Source organism: Dromiciops gliroides, chromosome 1, assembly GCF_019393635.1.
Source record: "Dromiciops gliroides isolate mDroGli1 chromosome 1, mDroGli1.pri, whole genome shotgun sequence".
NCBI classification, from domain to species: Eukaryota; Metazoa; Chordata; class Mammalia; order Microbiotheria; family Microbiotheriidae; genus Dromiciops; species Dromiciops gliroides.
This window is the reverse complement of record NC_057861.1, coordinates 109,661,193-109,683,289: the sequence shown is the minus strand read 5'-3', so window position 1 is coordinate 109,683,289 and position 22,097 is coordinate 109,661,193. Positions and strand designations below refer to the sequence as shown.

Here is a 22,097-nt window from a genome sequence, read left to right as displayed (position 1 = left end):
GAGGCTGGATTTGAACTCAGGTCCTCCTGAATTCAGGGCCAGTGCTCTATCCACTGCACCACCTAGTTTCTCCTAGTGATGGTTCTAATTGTACAATATTATGCTGTTTGCATCCAGCCCTGGAACACTGAAAACTCTTCTGGAAGTTTTTTCTAATAATTTACAAGGGAAAAATCAAATGGATAAAGGTCTATTATCCAGATTATGGCACATTAGATGTACAACCTATGGTACTCATCCATCAGTAGATATATGTACATATATGTACATATATCTAAGATATATGCCTGTATATATCTGCTCAAGATACACATGCATATGCATAAATACAAATATTCACGTATTTATGTACAATAAATGTGCACATATATATGTATATTTTCTATATGTATATACAACAAATTTACATGTATTTATGTATATATTTGTATATAGATGTATATAAGAAGAAAATATATACATACACACACGTGTGTTTGTGTGTGTGAGAGAGAGATATATAGATATTCTGGACAGACAGTATAAATGGTCAACAATTTGCACTGAGTCAAAGACAAAATTGGATAAATTTTGGGAAATTGCAAAGGTCCTTTAATGATCCAAACTTTTCTAAGAAACAAAAGCACAATTTAAAAATATCAACATTTTACTAGTGCTGTTATATGTCTATGAATGATAGAACATTATAGTCTTTGACAGATTAAAAATTATATTCACTCAGAGGACAATAGAAAGGCAGGTAGTGGGTATGAATAGGTTGCAACACGTAAAAAATCAGGAAGTTTGAAGAAACAGAGTAAAGGATTTCATCAGGTAAATGTGTGATTGGAAAAGAAAATGGGTTGATTACGTGGCAAGAGCTAGGCATAGCTCTTGGACAGACTGTGTACTTCACTAACAACCTTGAGATGTCAGAATAACAGGAAAGCGTTCCATAGGATGGACTGATTTAAATGTTATGATCTGCATAGTTGGAGGGAATGGCCAAATCGATGAGATTGTGGATCTGTTTGAGTATGTTGGTTACCATAGGATGATTTCTTTGGCTCAGCAGCTCTAGAAACTAATGATCAAGGAATGGAAGGATTGTGATCAGAGTCAGTGGAGAGGAGGCCCTGATGAATGCCATCTTGCAATTCAAGAAAACTGGAAAATTTTATCGATACTATCATTACCACTTCTATAAATTGTGGTTATAATGCTACCCATGGGGCTTTGGGAAGAAAGAGAAAATAAAAGGTCATTATTAAAACTGAATTTAATGCTTGATCAGTGTTTCAAATCCCTATTTTCTTCCTTAGGAAAGTTGCTTCATCATTGTTTAATATCCAATTGAAAAATCTCTCTTCCATCCCATTATCAGTGTCTCCATCATATTCTCCAGCTCTGACAATAATATGAAATGAGTATCATTAACTATGCTTCCATATCATTCTTCCTTATTTACAGTGCCTTCATCTCTCAAGCAGAAAAGAAGCCCAAAATGTTGAATGAGACGACTTTGGACAAGAAACGGCTCAAGCTATGTTGGCAAGAACTGGTCTGTGAAAATTCTACCTATGTTATGAAATTAAAGCATGAACTTTTAAATTAACTTCATTTGTCTCATCATGGGATCATAGATTTAGAACTGCAAGATAGCTTAGAGATTGTCCTATCCAATTCCCTCATTCTCTCATTAAAGTCAGGGTAATGAAGGGGAAAGAGTATAAAACATGGCAGCCAAGAAAGACATAGGTTGAAATACTGTGTGACCACGGGCAAATAACTTGAATTCTCTAAGCTTCATGTAAAGTGGGAATAATACCCACTCTAGCTTTATTAAGGCACATTTTTTACATGGGTTCCAGATGTGAGTCAATTTGATAAATATTTATTGGGGTCCTACTGTATGTAGTGTACAGGGCTTAAGCTCATATAATTTTGACCTTAACCTGATTCTTTGAGTCTAGTTTGACTGTTTAGAATCATTCCTCAGAAACCTATTAGCTGTGTGACCCTGGGCAAGTCACTTAACCTTTCTCAGCCTCAGTTTCCTCATCTGCAAAATGAGAATAACAAAAGTACCTATCTAACAGTGTTGTTAAACATATATAAAGTGTTTTGCAAATCTTAAAGCACTATTTAAATACTGACTATTATTTGTCATTTGAAAAACAGTTTTTTTAAAAAAGAAAAACAGGTTTAATATAGTGGAAAGGAGTGCTGGATGCTGGAGTTAGGAGACCAGGATGATGAATCTCATTTCTACCATTTAACTAGTTGTGTGATGAGGAGCACAGAGTTTCACTTTTCTTAGTGTCAGTTTTCTCAGCAGGAAAATGAAGAATAGTCACCGCATTGGACTGTTGTGAGGAAAACACCTAAACTGTAAACTATTTGAATATGAGTTATTATTTGAGTCACCCATGAAAATTAGCATAGATCCACAGTGCCACAAGCCCAGAGACTAATAGAAAGTATGCTGTTGGCAAGAAAAGTGTTCGACAAAGCCTAAAATGGTCCCCAGCACTAGTACCACCTCCTTTTTGTAAGTTCTGAAAGACTCAGGGTGGCCTTCAAGTCAAAATACCTGAGTTTGAATCCCAATTCTTCATTTAATAACTGTGTGATTCCAGGCAAATTACTTTACCACATCTGTAAAGTAAGAATAATATATAAATAACAATAAAATGTAAATATAAATAATATAAAATAAAATAAATATATAAAGAATAATAAAATAAAATAAAGAATAATATATAAATAATATATATGAAAAGTAAGAATAATACCATATCTCTTATGGGAGAGATCACCTTTAGTTGAAGGTATTAGCAACGGGTATATGAAAGAGGCAGCAATTGATCTGAGTCTTGAAGAATGGGTAGGATTTCAGCTGACAAAGATGTAGGAGAAGGCCCTCCAGTGTCATGGTTTTGTTGTTGTGGTTTGATTGATTAGTTGCGTCTGATTCTTTGTGACCTCATTTAGGGTTTTCTTAGCAAAGATACTGGAGTAGTTTGCCATTTCCTTCTCTAGCTCATTTTACAGATGAGGAAATTGAGACAAACAAGGGTGTCGTATACAAGGTCACACAGCTAATGTGTGTGAGGCCATATTTGAACTCAGGTCTTTCTGACTCCAAGGCAGGTGCTCTATCTACCACATCACTTAGTTGCCTGTAAAGCAGTGCTATCAAACTAAAATAGAAACAGGGTCCCTAAACCATACCTAAGGATCCCTGTGGCCACAAATTGACTTAGAAAGCCACATATTAACATTACCCATGTTCTATCATATTTTTATTTATTTCCCAATTACTTTTTTTTTACGGGGCAATGAGGGTTACATGACTTGCCTAGGGTCACACAGCTAGTGTCAAGTGTCTGAGGCCGGATTTGAACTCAGGTCCTCCTGAATCCAGGTTCAGTGCTTTATCCACTGCGCCACCTAGCTGCCCCTCCCAATTACATTTTAATCTGGTTCTAGTCCCACTCAGAGGATTGTTAAAGCTGACCATGTGTTTTACATCTCTGCTCTAGAGGGAAGGAATAGCAAGAATCAAAGCCACAGAAAAGGAATAGATGCAGTTATTTTGTAAAGCATATTCAAAACATTTACAAAGTCTCTTCCTGTTTTAGGAAGCAATGGCCACTGATGCAAAAGGGCTTGTCCAGCAGCAAAAGAAGAAGATGTCTATAGATGAATTGATTAATGAGGCTCAGAACTTTGTGGACAAAATCCGGTTCTTGGTTGATGAGGTGAGCCACCATTAAAGAAAACATTATTTTCATTGCTATTTTACAAAATTGATTTACACTGCACATGGCAGGGGTTTGCTCTCTTATACAATATACACCCACTCTCATAGGTTGTGACAGTTTCTGAAAGGAGCAGTCACATGACTATAATTAACTCTAATGGTCCTAGAGTAACATATCTACTACTTGTAACTAGAGTTCCTTAGCCTCTCTCCATTTAAATAAATCAGTCAAGATAACACCATTAATTCTTTTTTTTTTTGGGGGGTGAGGCCATTGGAGTTAAGTGACTTGCCCAGGGTCACACAGCCAGTAAGTGTCAAGTGTCTGAGACTGGATCTGAACTCAGGTCCTCCCAAATCCAGGGCTGGTGCTTTATCTACTGCACCACCTAGCTTCCCCAACACCATTAATTCTTAATCATGAAATATTTACTAAGAGAAGACAAAAAATTCATAACATAATGTTTTGAGTGTTTTCTGGCAATATATTGAGTATTTTCTTAGAGTTTCTTCCCTACTACCTCCACTATTAATATCTAGTGGTATATCCCATTTTCCCCTCAACTATTTAACATCAATTAATCTGTACACAGGAATATTTGCTTGGAAAAAAAAAAATATATATATATATATATATATCAAGGACAGAAGTATAAGCATTTCCCCCCATCCCCTCAGGGCCATATTCTCTCCTATATAATTATAATGTCTAGAGAGACTGGGCCCATACTTAACATAGTTTCTATATAGCATTATTCTGTAGTCAGCTTTCAGCAACACAACTCCTTCAGTCATACCAGTTCCCTGCAACAACTGCAGAGTCTGTCTCAAGTCAGCTTATCTTAGCTGGACCCAGCTCTAAACACCTACTATTATCCTCTTCCATCTTTGTTCTGCTTTGCTTCTGTTAACTTCTTATCTCTTAGTTTCTATCTAAAAGCTCCTGTATGTAGTTTCTGCATATAAGACATTATTATTCTCCAACTTCTCATGTGACTCCTCATTTCTCTCATGTCTGAAATCTGGACTTTCTCATATGTAGTGATTTGTCTCTTAGTTTGAAAAACCTCAAATCCATATTTCTGTTAGAGATGATAGTCAACGTCTTAGTCTGCAAATAGTTCTTTGATTCAGTCCTAAAATATGAAAATCAACTTGCTGGGAAATAGTATACTGAAGCCCTATTTATTATCATTTGGTACTTTTGCCTCTCAGTGACTCTTTTCATTCTGTCTCTCCTCAAATGCTTTTCTTGCAAAATTCTATTTCTACTAAAGTTACTTCTGTGTTTCTCAAATACATGTATTTTATCTTTCAGTAAATAAAACTTTCACATATGAAAGAGGAATGTCCTTATACACACACCACTATATCCATATCTATACACACATATATATTATATATACATATACATTATATATAATTATATATTATATACATGCATATAATATTATATACATATATAGTATTATATACATATATATATACACATAAGCCCGATATGCCTCAGTAGGTTTTGTATTTGCAAATAATGCCATATTTGACTTGCTTATATATCTTAGATATTTCATAAAGCTTGCTAATTTGTAGATATTTTCTAAACCAAGGGTTGCATGGGATATACACAATTGCACATAGGCAAAATAATGCTATAGGGAATTATATCATCTCAGAATTGAAAAGGATCTCAAAAGCCATTAAATCTAACCCATACCTGAATAAGAATCCCCCAACTATAGAATTATAAATATAAGTGGTCATCCAGCTTCCCATGAAACATCTATGAAGTAATTCCCTATTTCTGAAGGTTGCCTATTATACTTTGGGATATAGCCCTAATGGGTAGTAGGCTAGCTCTCATTCCAGCATCCTATTTGATGAATCTCATAATAGATTAGAACAGTTGATTGATATAATTGACTCTTGTTTTTCTTTCGTGAGTAGGGAGCTGAGACACTGAGGGCTATATTGCTGAGACTTGGCTATTTTGCACATGTACCATATCCTTGAATAATATGATGAATAATGAGGCAGACTCTTGGCCTTAGCTTCAGAAAGTTTGGAACTCTGAGTTCTTATGACATTTCTGTAATTCACTGGTCCCACATCCTTTTTAGAATTTCCTGACCTTTCAGTGCCTCAGCTTCTACCTCCAATAAGAATCCTGGGTAAATGGTGCTAAACCAACCTCTCAAGCATGCTGTAGGATTCATAAAATGCAATGTCTCCACTGAACTCTGAAGATAAAGAGCATAAATTACGGCAACCTGTGTGTTTTCATGTAATGAGCACACTGGTAAAGAGCTGAGTACTTCAAGCAAGGCCCCATTTAACAGGCCACTTGGTAGGGGTGCTATCCATCACTGCCTAGATTAAATAGGTTTCTAAGTCTAATTGTCTGTGCAATCAAGTCAAACTCCTGAATAATGAGCTGGAATGGAGCTAAAATACTCAGGAATCATCATCTCTCTCGTTTGGAAAGCCACTCTTCAATGCAACAAAAAGCAATTTTTAAAGCCTACCTGGTAGGGTGTCACTTAGAAAGCCAGCTAAACTCCCTCCTGAAGGAGCAAATGATGATGTTTTCCTTGCTCCTATTGTTTGTATTTTGCTTTAAATACTTTCCAGAATATTCCATGGCTTCAGAATGCCCAATTTTTCCCATATTCATTTTAACTTGATCATCAGTCAATTCAATTCAAGTATTTAGTAAGACAATTGGAAAACTAGCAGACAATGGCCATAGTTCACAGATGGCAAACCTTGGGGTATGAAAAGGCCAAATGATTTGTCCAAGATCCTTACCCCGAATGATCAGATTGGCCCATTGGAATTTAAAAGCAGAAACAATCCAATGTCCCAAGGCTCTCTTACCTCAAGGAAAGTGCATTTTGTTTGCCTTCTCAGTTTAATGAATGAAGTATTTCAAATCCATGCCTTCATCAGAAGGTGCTTGCAAGAAACGGTATCTCATAAAGAGAGAAGGGACATTAAAAATGAGTTAGTCCAAACTCCTTATTTCACAGAAGGGGAAACTGAGGCTCAGAGAGGTAATTACCCAGTTAGTTAGCTACATCACTGGGGCAACACTGAACCATTTGGTTCATCCAGGGCAGGGACACCTGGAAAGGGTACTCAATGACACTCCAAGTGGTGAAAGCTCTATGTTTTTGTCATCCCAACAGCCACAACATACGATCCCTGATGTTTTCATTTGGATGCTCAGCAATAACAAACGGGTGGCCTATGCACGGATTTCATCCAAAGACCTGCTCTATTCCCCTATCAATGAGCAGAGAGGAAAACACTGCGGGAAACTTCAAACTCATTTTCTGAAAGTAAGTATCACATTTGTTCTGTTTTAACCTCTACCAGCTCAGCACCGCATCCCTATGGATCTTACATTCTTGCCTGTCTCTTTCTGCTTGTAGTCAGTCCATCAACAAGCATTTATTAAACACTTGCTATGTTCCAGGCACTGTTCTAAACGTGCCCAATGAGAGAACACTGGGAGAGCAGAGTTAATTGCTTTAAAAATAACTACCATTTCAGAAGAAGCCTTGCTAAAAATAAAGCTAAATTGGCATGCTGCTGCTCCCCCCAAATATTTTGATGCTTCTCAGTATTATTTAAAATTAGGTTGTAGAAAGCCTGTCAAATAAAGTTCCACGTGGGCACAGTTGCACGTGCAGGAATTCCCTGCCCTGGGAGGGCTCAGGCACTTCTACACACATACGCATCCACACACGTACACATGTACACACATATACATGCGCACACATGCATGATGCATATATACAAACACATATGCATGTTTGTAAATATACACACATAAATTTACACACATGCACACACAATACACACATAAAGACAGACACAATACATAATATACTATATATGTGATATATACATGCAAATACATATACACAGGCACATAGACATATATATATATACATGGACTCACAAATATATAATACATATACATGCGTGCATATATACTCAAAGAGACACACAGACACAAATACATACCATTCCTCTGTAACCTAGGGGTCATTTGTTTTTCATTTTCCTTTTGTTGATGGTTTCTTTTTCTTTCTTTTTTTTTCGGCGGGGGGGCAGGGCAATGAGGGTTAAGTGACTTGCCCAGGGTCACACAGCTAGTAAGTGTCAAGTGTCTGAGGCTGGATTTGAACTCAGTTCTTCCTGAATCCAGGGTCAGTGCTTTATACACTGCACCTCCTAGCTGCCCCCTGGATGTCAATTTCTAAGATACTTCTTGAATAGAATTGAGGAAAAACTTTATAAGTGGTTAGAGTAGGGCCAACAGCATGTGGAATAGTGAAAGAATCTGTGAATGGATGTTATTATATTTGCTTTAAGAAGCAGCATGGTATAGTGAATAGGGTCCTAGACTTGGTGTCAGAAAGACCTGGGTTCAAATCTGGCCTCAGATATTGCTAGCTGTATGGCCCTGGGCAAATCACTTAACCCTGATCACCTTCTATTTTCTCATCCATAAGACCTCTTCCTTCTCTAAATTTGTGGTTCTTGTGATCTTTTAAGTCAAATATCTTAATCCAAAAAAGTAATGATGATGATGATAACAATGAAAATAACAATATTATATATCTTATACTTTAAAGTTTGTGAAGTGCTTTACAGATATTACCTCATTTCATTTTCACAACAACCCTAGGAAACAGGTGCTGTTATTCCCATTTCGTAGCATCATTTATCAGAGTTTTTGGAGATGGTAGATGCCCCAGAAATCATCTTTTTCATTGTTGTCTTTGAATCCTCATTGCCTACCACAGTAGCAGACATTTGGTCAGTGTCCAATGAATAAATAGTTAGGGATGATGTTCAGCCTTACCACTAATTTTATAGATAAGGAAACTGAGGCCCAGAGATGGAAAATAATTTATCTAAAGTCACATAGCTAGTAAATGTGAGAGCTGGGATTTGAAAAAAGTTAATGGGAGGCCTCTAGTACATTGGGTAAGTCCTCTAGGGAAGACTCAAGGAAGGACATAGACAAGAACCGCTGAGGATGAAAAGGCATGGATGAGTTGCCATCTGCACCAAAGGGAGGGCCCACATCGATGGGATCATAGATCCCATGAGTAGTGAACCATATTTGATCACAACTCCAGGTCTCATTTTCCTACCCAGTGATGAAGCCCAGGGAGCTGTGAATTTAAAACATGCATTTTGATGAATCTCACTGATGAAGGCATTTTCTCCAAAGGTTCAGATTGTAATCCTTCTGTTCCTTCTCTTCCCTTCCTGGAGGACTCTCACCCATGCCCTCCCATGAATCCTTCTCAGGAAGCCCATCCAATGTATTGAAGGGCTCCTTTCTTCTAGGCCTATCCCTTGGTTATTCCTCACTTTTGACACATGGCCCAGGCTACCTCTTCTTCTGGTTTGACTTGTTCTGGATGAGACTCTTTACAATGTGTAATCCTTTATAGGTAGCATGCTGCAGATAACTCACAGTCTCACATGGCTCCAGTGTCCTTTGAATGACCTGCAATTTTTTTTCTTTTCTTTTTTTTTTTTTTAGTGAGGCAATTGGGGTTAAGTGACAAGTGACTTGCCCAGGGTCACACAGCTAGTAAGTGTTAAGTGTCTGAGACCAGATTTGAACTCAGGTACTCCTGACTCCAGGGCTGGTGCTCTATCCACTGCACCACCTAGCTGCCCCATGACCTGCAATTTTAATGATCAATAAACACATATTTCTTAAGCATCTACTATACTCAAAATAGCATGCTAGATTTGGGGAATACAAATACAAACAAATGAAACAATCTCTACTGACAAGGAGTGAATATTCTCAGGGTATAGGGATTGAACAACAAGGATGTATATACAGAATAAATATACAGCCAAGTCCCAATTAGTGAGAATAGTGAATCCTGGGAAGTGGTCATATGTGTTTGAATTCAAACTATTTGACATTATGATTGTGTAAAATGTGGGCATTGGTTCTAGTCTAATGGAAATATGATGTGCAAATTCGAATAATGTGACCACTTGCTAAGATTCATTATTGTTTATTTTCACTAACACATCTAGGTGCAAAGAGAATAAATAAAAATAAATTCAGAGTAGTATAAGAGGGAGGGCACTAGTAGGTACAAGGGAAAGAAGATACCTCGTGGATTATAAGGCAGTGCTTGAGCCATGCCTGAGCAGAGTGTATATGGGTTCAGCTGGGTAATGTTCTAGGAGAGGCTTCTTCAGAGACTATGGTATCCCAAGCTTCCAAGTTCTGTAGCATCACCAGAAGACAATGAGCAGTAAAAATAGAGTCCTTTGTTTCTGGAAAAAGCTTGGGGTCACTAGATGTACTGTGTGATTTCTCAATTTGTACTCAGCTTACTCCTCCCTCTATACAGTTTTAAACCTCATTCATTGTACATTTTTGGTATCTTCCCAAAATATAAGGTACTTATGGACCAGCTCAATGAGCTGTGCATCTGAGTGCATGATCATTTTCTGGACAATGGACATTCTTCACCCCCTTGTTATTTCCTGTGTGGATAGTTAGGCCAAATTCTTGAATGATTAATAATCTCATTTATGAAACACAAATGTTAAAATGCATTGAGAATAAGCCATTATCATTACCACATTCAGCAAAAAACTTTGTTTGAGTTAAATCACCAATAAGAAATGGAACAAGTTCAAGTTTAACATTTTAAACATGGAAAACCTTGCAACTGCCTTTGGGAGACAAATTGGTATGTGCTATCTCCCTCCAAAAAAGGACATTAGTAGAAAAGAAAGTGAAGAGATGCACTTGTTATAAGACTTGTGTAAGGCTAATGTCTATTCTGTCTTGGGAGATAAAGGGAGAACCTTAATTGCATCTCAGACAGAAGCCCATGAACTCATTAGCTTTCATCCCAGAACCCCATTACCCTTCTCTAATTCTGCTGATCCAGGGAACTCCAACCACCAATAGCCTTCACAGACTGGTAAAACCCGTCAGTAGGACCTCATTCTCCAGGAAACATAGACAATAGGATACATCCAATGGTGGGTTAGTAAAAGTTTAATGTCCAACTCTCCAGAAACTCAAGACATGCTCCAAGGTTTATGCTGAATCATTATCATTTTCTCTGTTGCTTTCTTAAGTCTAGACAATCAATAAAGAAATAAATGAAACACTGATTTGTAGAATCTGCTGATTTCTGAAGTGTTTGCAAAGTACTTTTACATGTTAACTCATTTGAGTATCATTACATGTTAACTCATAAGATGATCATTTGAGCCTCTTAACAACCCTGGGAAATATTGCTATTATTAACACCCCCATTTTACAGATGAGGAAACTGAGGCCAAGAAAGGCTAAGTGATGTGTCTAGGATTACACAGCCAGTAAGTGGCTAAGACAGAATTTGAACTCACTGCCCTGCATCATATTCAATAAGTGAATCCCAGTCTTTATTTGAAGACCTCTATTGAGGAAGCCCAAAGACAATGCCTTCAACTTTTGGACAGCTCTAATTGTTAGGAAGTTGTTTTTCCAAATCTAAAGCTGCCTCTCTGCATTATATTTCAACATATATATTGTTCAGAGCTACATTAAAGGGCAGGACAAATATATACCCGAATCAGCTGAATTTTCTACTAATGGGATTTATCTAGTTTCACAATGGGGTTATAGGACCACAGAGTAGTGCTGGAGCAGGAAGGGGATTCAAGGGTCATCTATTCCAGCTCCCTCAGCTGAGGATAGTCAAGATGAGGAAACTGAGTCCCAGGATGGCTAAGTACTAACCCAAAGTCACACAGGTAATATGAGGCAGAGGCAGGATTTGAATCCAGGTCATTTGACTCCAGGACTAGTATTCTTTCCAAAAAAAGCCTAACACTTGTAAAACACTTAGAACAGTGCCCAGTATATGGAAAGTGCTTAATAAATTCATGTTTTCACACCTGAGTAAAGCCTGAGTTCTTTGGTCTGGTGTTCAAGGCCTTCCACAATTTCACTTCAACCTACCTTTTAAGCTAGCAAAGTCAATTCAATGAATATTTCAGCCTTCTCTCTCTTTACTAACATCCAAGTGCTACTTAACCCATTGCTCCCCAAACTGATGTTGGGATTTCCTAGCTCCATGGTTTTTCTCACACCATTACCTTGTCCCAGCATACCATTCTTCCAATCATCTATGGGTTAAAAACCTCCAATACTCAGCTGGGGATATTTGTGGATCGTGTTTGTTTTATTCCACTCTATAGCTTGAGGGCAGCAACTGGCTCCTACTCACCCCTGTGTTCTCCTCAATGCCTGGCTCAATGCTTGGCACAAGGAAGATGTTTCATAAGTATTAAATTGTGCTGAATTGCATTGTGAAATGTTCACATCAAGTAGCTCAGGAACAATCATCTGTATCACTATTGCTAGGGAAAAATGGAATCTATTAACAGTTAAGGTCATTAATCCAATGGGATTCAGAGAGCTGAAAGACACTATAGAATGAATTAATGAAGGAAGCACTTATTAAGCACTAACTGTGTGCCCTTGCATTGTCCTGAGTGCTGAGGATACAAATAGAAGAGGAAGGTGGATACTCCCTGCTTTCAAGGTGTTCACAGAGCTCATAGGAGACAAAAATAAGAAGGATTTTAGCTGTAAATTAGATAGAAAGAAGTCTCATGGTCCTTAGGGTGCAGTGGCAAAGCAGATCATAGTGGCTCTTCTTAAATATAATTTCCACTAACAAAATCATATCAGTTTCTGATATTCAACCACTTGACAGTGCCAAGGACTTTGGTGATGAGAACTTTCTTTTCTGGGTCTTTGGTAGCTGTGGCTGTAATATCTATAGAAGCAGCTGCCAGGTTTCATCTCCCCATAGGACTTGGTTCCCTATATGATGTCTATGGACACTGGGCTTACAGCATTGTTATTCCAGAGGCTCTTGGATTCTGGGTCCTGGTTTGTTTCCACTGGGGTCTGAGGGGAGAAGGTAGTCTAGATGATGGCAGCTCTTTGACTTATCTGGTACATGCTGCTTCCCATCACTGCTTCAGGGTATCTTGTTGCTTCATCAAGCTGGCTCACTTTCTGTGGCATTTGGTTGGCAATTGGTAGGAATGACTGGCCTTTTCTTAGAGATTACCTTACACAACCACGTCATTTTATACACGAGGAAACAGGGGCTCGGGGAATTTCAGTCAATAAACATTTATTAAATACTTACTATGTTCCAGGCACTGTGCTAAGTGCTGGGCATACAAAGAAAGGCAAAACACAGTCTCTGCCCTTAAGGAGTTCAATACCAAATTTACTAGAACCCAATTTCAAGCCCACTTCCTTTATAGCCCAATTGAATGCCCTTCCTACTCTATAATTCATAAGGAATGGGCTCTCCATTTAGTAGATGGAATTGTTCCCAAGGAGAACACCATTCCCAAAGAACTGTACTAAGAACAAGTTTTCATTAACACAGTAACCTTTGGTGATGTTTCCACAGCTTCCAGGACGACGGCTGGCAGGTTGGAGCGTGCAAGGGAAAGTGGATGTATACCTTTGGCTAGGGTCTGTCAAGTACTCCAATGCCATTTTGGACAACTTGCCTATGGGATATGAAACTGAGACACCAACCAAAGCCAGTGGTACCAGTTATCCCCCCACCAGCTTAATCTATCAGGGTAAGATAATCACTGGGTAAAAAGACCTTAGAACTTCTTAAAATGGGCTTCTAAGGCCCATCTAACCATGTGGGGATTAGCTCATAGCGATCTATACACTTTTAATGGGGGCATTTATTTTTACTTTCTCAATATCATTGTTTATATTCTCCCCATCTGAGTCCCCTCCTCCTCAACAATGGTATACCTGAAAATAATTTGCTGGAATTATTTTTTTAAACATGCACTGAATAAAAATTCCTACTTATATGTTAATAGGGGGAAAATCAATTTGAATGTCTTTCATACGACAGCACACAGCTTGAGTTTCCATTTTAAGGAGAGGATGATTTGTAATGAAAAGTGAATGCGTGCCTGATCAGAGCATACTGAATGGAAAATGAAGCAAATCCTCTAATAATGCAACACTCAGGCTCTGGGTTATATGTAGAAATAGTTTATATTTCCCTGTGATGATCTGACTAAAATTGGCAAACCCAGAGGCCCACAAGCTCTCCTTGTCCAATTCCCAGACTGGCTTCTACAAACCCCAACTGACTAGAAAGCTAGAATTCTTCATATAAGCCTTTTCTCAGTTGTGGGCTATTTCTAGAAGTTGCAACATATTTGAATCAAACCTTTCTCCTAATGTTCTGAATGACACTCCAGGTGCCATCCCAATGCAAGCTTGCCAGCCAATTGCTGCTGTTTTATAATTCTGTCCCACTGAAGGTTATACTGCCTTTCATAAAGTCAGCTCCTGAGGAAGCTTTAAAGCTATTGAAGGGGGAAAAAAAATTCAACTTCTTGTGTTGCTCAATATCCCTGTATTTGTTTTGATTTGTATTTGGTTTCAGTGGAAAACAGAAGTAGTTTATCATTTAGGAAAGGTAGCCAATGGTGGAGGGCATTTACTAATAGATCTCTCCTCTCCCCTCCTCTCCTCTCCTCTCTGCCCTCCTCTCCTCTCCTCTCTGCCTTCCTCCCCTCCCCTCCTCTCTCCTACTCTCTCCTCTCCTCTCCTTTCCTCTCCTCTCATCTCCTCTTTCCTCTCCTCTCCTCTGCCTCTGATGCCTACTGTAGTGTATAGTTAGTCCTGGGTTCTCAGAACCTGTTGTGGAAGGTTCTACCAAGCAAAAAAAAATTAATTATGAACTAAGTGATGAACTGTCTGTTTTCAAAGGACCAATCTAGTTAAGTGGGTAGAGGTTCATTAAAAAGAAGTTGGAGGGGCAGCTAGGTGGCGCAGTGGATAAAGTACCAGCCCTGGAGTCAGGAGTACCTGAGTTCAAATCCGGCCTCAGACACTTAACACTTACTAGCTGTGTGACCCTGGCAAGTCACTTAACCCCAATTGCCTCACCAAAAAAAAAAAAGAAGAAGAAGAAGTTGGCCACCATGGATTCTACAACTCGTAGAACTATTTCTTTTCTTTTTTTTTTTTTTTTTTAGTGAGGCAATTGGGGTTAAGTGACTTGCCCAGGGTCACACAGCTAGTAAGTGTTAAGTGTCTGAGGCCGGATTTGAACTCAGGTACTCCTGACTCCAGGGCCGGTGCTCTATCCACTGCGCCACCTAGCTGTCCCGTAGAACTATTTCTTAAGGCATAGAAAGGATGAATTCTGTGGTAATAGAGGAAGCACACACCTCAGTGCAATCAAGGATCTTTGGAAATATTTAAGTGTTCTTTCAACAAATTATTGTTGTTGTTGTTAAATGTTTACCATGTGCAATGTTGCTATATGGTGCCAATAAAGATCAAATGCCTACTGTGTGCCAATTAGGAAGCTGTTGTAGTAGAGGAAAGGTAATGAAATCCTGAACTAAGGTGATAGCTATGTGAGTGGAGAGAATTAGATATGTAAGAGAGGTGTTGTGAGGGGCAGCTAGGTGGTGAAGTAGATAAAGCACTGGCCCTGGATTAAGGAGTGCCTGAGTTCAAATCCAGCCTTAGACACTTGACACTTTCTAGGTGTGTGACCCTGAGCAAGTCACTTAACCCTCATTGCCCCACTAAAAAATAAAAAAGAGAGGTGTTGTAAAAGTAGAAATGACAATATTTGGCAACTGATTGGTCATGTGAAATGAATGAGAATGAGGGGTTAAATATGACATCAAGTTGAACCTGAATAACTAGAACAATAGAGTAGAAATAGACAAGTATAAAAGGAGGCTAAGTTTGGAGGAAAATATAATGACTTCTATTTTTGGACATACTGAATTTTAGATGCCCAAGGACTTCCAGTTCAAAATATATAATAGTTTGTGATATGGGCCTGGAGCTTAGAAAAAAGACCAGGACTAGGTATTTAGATCCGAGAGTCATATTGATTTAGGTGATAATTGAATCCATCCATTTATGGTTTAGCCTCTTAAACTGTCCTATTAATACCTGGAGTCACAAAAAATTTCTCAGGTGAAGAGGGGTCTCAAGTGGAAAAAGTTTAAGAAGCCCTGATTTATGGGATGTTGCAGGAGGACTAGTACCTCTGGTGTGAGGGCAGGGCTGTTTGCCCATCTTTGGTATCTACCTGGCATTCAACTCTCACCTTGGGCTCCAAGAAGCTTCAGCATGTCCAATGGCCACAGCCAAGCAAATCATCTTGGTGAACAAGCTAAACTAGGTTAAGTGTAACTGACTGGCTTCAAACCCATCAGTGAAGAAGGGGAGAGCCTACGTAAGCATGTGAAGACTTCCCCCGGCAGAATGGGCATATAAGAAGTTTGTTCCAACAGCCATGAAGGCAGCTGAAGCAGGCTCTGCACTGCATCCCAGGCCATCAGCAGTTGTCTTGACCTTTGTCTTGTCACTGGAATATGATGACTTTGAAAGAGAGAATGAGGCTGACAACTTTGTGCAACTCTACTACTTAAATCCAATCCACACACAAATCAAGACATCACTCGTGCTGTCGTTGGTCCTCTCTGAAAACGAAGGAGGAACAACACTTGAATCTGTGGGAATTGATAAGATCATCAAGTGAGAGTGTAGAGAGAGGAAAAAAAAGTTTGCCTAAGAGATAGATATGATTCCTGCCATTTCCAATCTACTAGTGGTAATGAAACATGTACAAAAAATGTCTTCCCTTCCCTTATGACTTTTTGCAATGCTTCAAACCCTGATAATAAAAGACAGTAAAGAAGCATTTATTAAGTGCTTACTATGTGCCAGGCACTGTTCAAAGAAAGGCAAAAGACAGTCTGTTCTTAAGGAGCTCACAGTGTAATGGGGGAGATATTTAATGGTTCAATGTCTCTTTCATGTAACTGACAACTTTTTTTTTAAACTTGCTCACAGCCCAGCACATCTTCCAGTTAAGAGCACATATGTACCAGGCCAGAGGACTCATAGCTGCAGATAGCACTGGACTCTCCGATCCCTTTGCCAAAGTCACCTTTCTTTCACACTGTCAGACCACAAAGGTAAGTAGGAAGGAGCTGGCCTCTTTTCCCACAGGAAAAATGGTTACATGACTGAATCATAATAATCATAATAATTGACATTTATATAGTACTTTAAGGTTTGAAAAGCATTTTAAATATATGATCATTTAATCCTAGCAACAACCTGGGAAGATAAGTAAATTATAATACTATATGACTGCTAGTTGTTTTATTACTATTATTATTGTTTCCATTCATTCAATAAATATTACTAAGCACCTACCACTACCATGTACAAATCCGTGCTAGGTGCTATGGGGTGCACAAAGATGGATAAAAATACTATCATATACATAGTCAAACATAGTTACTATATTAGTTTGTTTTTCCTGACCATTTTTCCTTGTTACAAAAGGGCTCTATTGGGGGTGGAATATTGGCATCAAGAAAACATTTTTTAAAAAAGAAAAAAAAAACAAGATAAAGAGGAGGCTACAGTCTCTGCCTTCATAAAGTTTACAAGCTAGTAGTTTTGTCTTTGGCCTGGCACACTGAGAAGTGCTCTGGATTTGGGGTCAGAGGACCTGGCTTCATCTCCTGGCATTGCCACTTACCACCTGGGTGACCACCTGAGTCCTCATCTGTAGAATAGCATTCTCTAGAGTCTCTTCTCTCTCCTGAATCGTATGATCTTGTAAGGTATTTAGCATGTGTGTAGCACAAAAGTCTCTTTAATCAGTGTAAATCATCTTTTTCCATGGGACACTTACTTGATTAGCTCTCCATGATTCAAGAGGAAGAAGTGTCACCTTTCTTAGCTGCTAAACCTAAGAATCTGCATCTTTCTGAGGCCTTCCCACTTCATATCAGGCAACAGAAGAACTAACATTTTGCTTCTAAATTTGGGGAATGGCCATTGTAACTGACTCCATATAACTGGTGATTTAAAAAGAGCAGCCTTTGGCAATGATGCGATTATCCCACTAAGGGGAGGGGGGAGAGAGGCTGTTATGGCATATAGTAAAAAACTCAACTGATCAATCAACAAGCATTGATTGAGCATCTACCGTGTGCCAAACACTATAGATACAAAATAAAAAATGCAACAGCCCCTTCCCTCAAAGAGCTTATTTTCTACCCAGGGAAATAGCAATCAGTCAAGAAACAATTAAAATTTTATTTATATATATATATATATATATGTGTGTGTGTGTGTGTGTGTGTGTGTGTATATATATGTATGTATGTATGTATGTATGTATATATGTATGTATATATCCAGTTCCAAATTCTTTCTCTGCCTCCACCCTCTCCTCTACCCACTGAGAAGGCAAAATTATGATACTCATTATATCTATAAAGTCATGCAAAACATATTTCCACATTAGCCATGGTGTGTGTGTGTGTGTGTGTGTGTGTGTGTGTGTGTGTGTTGTGCGAGTGGGAAGGCAAGAAAAATAAAGTGAAAAAATAGGCTTCAATCTGCTCTCAAACCTCATTAGTTCTTTCTTTGGTTGTGGATAACATTTTTCATCATGAGTCCTTTGGAACTGTTTAGATCATCTTCATGTTGATTGTCATTACAATATTGTTGTGAGTGTGTAAATTGTTCCCCTGGTTCTGCTCACTTCACTTTGCATCAGCTCATATAAGTCATCCCAAGTTTTTCTGAAACTCTCTCCTTATCATTTCTTACACCACAACATTCCTATGCTATAAGACATTTCTCCAATTGATGGGCACCCCATCTGTTTCCAATCAAGATGCCTTTTTAAGCCCTTTATAATGAAAATAATATAGCACCTATTTCCCACTGTTGTTGTGAGGCTAAAATGAAGTAATATTTGTAAAGCACTTTGCAAACCTTAAAGTGCTACATAAATGATAGATAGATAGATAGATAGATAGATAGATAGATAGATAGATAGATAGATAGATAGATAGAGAGATAGAGAGATAGAGAGATAGAGAGATAGAGAGATAGAGAGATAGAGAGATATCCAAAAGTCTGGACCAGAGAGGGGTAATAGCACTTGAATTTCTTAATTAGCACCTTCTATAAATTCTCTCTTCCTCTCTCATTCTCCACTACCCACCCTCCTCCCAAAGATAACAAATCTGAACTTAGTTAAAATGTTTCCTCAAGAAGGCCTCTTTAAGCACTGGCCCTAATGGTGAACATTTCAGGCACCTTGGAAAGTAGATAGGGGAGGAGCAGCTAGGAGGTCCAGTGGATAAAGCACCAGCCTTGGATTCAGGAGGGCCTGAGTTCAAATCCGGCCTCAGACACTTGACACTTACTAGCTGTGTGACCCTGGACAAGTCACTTAACCCTCATTGCCTGCCCCCCCCCAAAAAAAAAGTAGAAAGGGGAAATACTTTGGTCAAGTAGGCTGTTTAGCACTCTCAGAGATAATGGTACACCTATACACAGGGCCAGCATTGAGAATAAACTGATTTTAGGGGCAGCTAGGTGGCACAGTGGATAGAGCACCGGCCCTGGAGTCAGGAGTACCTGAGTTCAAATCTGGCCTCAGACACTTAACACTTACTAGCTGTGTGACCCTGGGCAAGTCACTTAACCCCAATTGCCTCACTAAAAAAAAAAAAAAAAAAAAAAAAAAGGAAAAAGAGAATAAACTGATTTTGACTCCATATAAGGAAGGTTGACCTAAGAATTAAAGCTATCTGAAAAGAGAATGGACTATATCAGAGGTAAAGAGTTTCTTGTCATTAGAAGTACACAAGCTGAGGATGAATCAATCAGTGAGTTAATCAGTAAGCATTTTATTAATCACCTCCAATGTGTTAGGTGCTGAGATGCACAGATAAATATTTGCCAGTCTTTACATTCAAGGAACTCACATTCTCTTGAGCAGCCTTTTGTTAGGAGAGGTAATTTAACTATCAAGTAGAGGTTGAACTAGACAACTTCTAATGTCCCCTTGAAATCTAAGATTATATGATTCTGGAAGTTTTCCATGATGTTGAGTCAATAGTAAGAATTTATGTGGATGATAGATAAACCTTTTCCTTGGAAGGAGACCATACAACCATACCTGAGAAGCGGTTGGACAATGCAAACATATGTAGTCACCACTATGTAGTTAGTGGGATGGTCTGAATCCTCATTTATATAAAGACAGAAGCTGCATCTCACCCACCAGACAAATACTTGATTACCATTTCATGGAAATCCAACACTGTCTCAGGTTCAAAAGAACCCTGGGCAGGCTACACTTCCTAAAGGGCAATATGAGATTCATTGGTTCATAGGATTTTAACCTGATCCTCAGGAATCATCTGGTTCAACTTCCTCATTTTACAGTTGAAGAAACTGAGGCCCAAGGAGTTTAAGTGATGAGCTCATACATTTCAGAGCTGGGATTTGAACTTAGGTCCTCTGATACTTATCCCAATACTCTTTCTATCACTCAGATCTTTGCATTCTCATAGCAGTAGTCCATAGAAGTCTTTAGCCTTTTCCAGACCAAACAGGAGACCTCAATCTACTTAAAAACACAACTAAAAACCAGGGCCATTGGTGGAATCAACTAACATTTGAGCTGGACAGCTCCTTGGGGTTTGAGTGGTGATGGGGATTTTTGCTATTTTTTTTTAAATAAAAGAAGCTTTCTTCTATCAGCAGTAGGAATTCTACACAGGGAGTTTGTCACACGAATGATCCTGTCTTATTTATCTTTATATCCTTATCCCAGGGCCTTATTCATAGTACCCAATAAATATTGGTGCAAATTGAATTCGATGGGGCTTCATGGCCCAAAGTGCCCCAGAGGCTGATGTAATAATTTCAGTGACTGAAAACACTGCGGAGAATATGAATTACACTAGAATTGTATCTATCCAGTAACCAGGGAAAGAAAACTTTGCTTAAAAGCGTGACATTCTTGATGGTCTGTATCACTGACATTGAAGGTTTCTTGAGGGAGGGGGAGGGTGGTACTGAGAGCAAGTAATCTTGCATTTATGATATTATTTGAAAGAAAAATGATTGAAGTTAGCTGCATATATTCCACTATCTGTCGAGAGAAGTTCAGGATCTTCTTGAAAAATTATGCTAAACCTCATTGTATCTAAAGCATAAAATAGACTGAAACCAGAGAAGAAATATGGTAAGAACAATATTTTTATGACCCACATAAAGAAAAACTATAAAAAATGTCATCTCATGACCATAGGATAAATGATTCAAAACCCTGATGGGAGAAATCTCTGGACTGAAAGCTTTAAATTGGGAGTGCTTCTCTTTGGATCCCTGGAGGTTCAAGAAGTTTGGATAGTCAAGGTCTGAGAGGCAGGACTTTCAGATAGCATTAATGGCCTGGAGCAGAGGGAGGTTTGGGTATAAAAACAACAATCCCCAAATTTAGCTGCAGCAACCCTAAGTTTGTCTTCTGGAATCATCCAATGTGAGCACAAGCAGAGAACAGGGGGACTGTATAATGGAAACTGATGGGAAAGTCATTTGGACCTTTTGTGCCAGAAGGCTTCTCTCCTCCCCGCTCAGGTGAGGCATAGCATGGTAATGAGACTTCCTCTGTCTCAAGTGGAATAATCCATCTAATACTCAAAGAACCTTAGTTTCTAGCACTTGGCAACGGGCACATTATCTAGTCCCAGTGCTGGGCCTGGAGCCAGGAAGATCCAAGTCAAAATCCAGCCTCAGACATTTACTAGCTGTGTGACCTTGAGCAAGTCACTTAACCTCTGTTTACTTCAGTTTCCTGAGCTGTGAAATCATAATAGCACCTTTCAGGGTTGTTGTGAGGGTCAAATGAGATAATGGTTGTAAAGTGCTAAGCACAGTGCCTGGCACATAGTAGGTACTTAAAAAATACTTATTTCCTTCCATCCGTCCTTCCTTCCTTCCTTCCTTCCTCCCTCCCTCCCTCCCTCCTTTCCTTCTTTCCATGACAATGGTTCTTCTGAAAGAGATTTGGGGCTTTGCAAAGTTGATTGCAAGCTCAATATGAATCAATATTGTGGGATAGCAGCCCTCCAAAGTTGAGCTAGATGGCATTAAGGGGAACATAGTTTCTAGGAATGATAGTAGTTGCACTCTACTCTGTCCTGGTCAGAATACACCTGATGTATTATGTTCTTGGTACATCCCTATTTCTACCCTACCCCCCACTACCAGCCCTACTTCTAGATCCCGTGGTGCCTGAAATTCTTAGTCATTCTTTTGGCTTATGGTATCAAGGTAAGTACCTTGAGAAGGATCAATCAGAATAAAGAAACTAGGAAACGATGAGAAGAGGTACCCTATGGTGGGAAAGGGGCCCTGCTGTGAGGGTTT

General features: G+C 38.9%; 1 protein-coding gene across 1 annotated transcript in view; it reads left to right on the top strand.

The window, feature by feature from the left end:
* FER1L6 (fer-1 like family member 6) overlaps window positions 1–22,097 on the top strand; it is a 178,545-nt gene that overhangs the window by 56,665 nt on the left and 99,783 nt on the right. Inside the window, exons 15-19 of the mRNA XM_043991801.1 lie at window positions 1,450–1,540; window positions 3,624–3,743; window positions 6,931–7,083; window positions 13,237–13,414; window positions 16,692–16,816. Of these exons, the coding sequence (XP_043847736.1) occupies window positions 1,450–1,540; window positions 3,624–3,743; window positions 6,931–7,083; window positions 13,237–13,414; window positions 16,692–16,816 (667 nt within the window). The remainder of the gene's footprint in view (window positions 1–1,449; window positions 1,541–3,623; window positions 3,744–6,930; window positions 7,084–13,236; window positions 13,415–16,691; window positions 16,817–22,097) is intronic.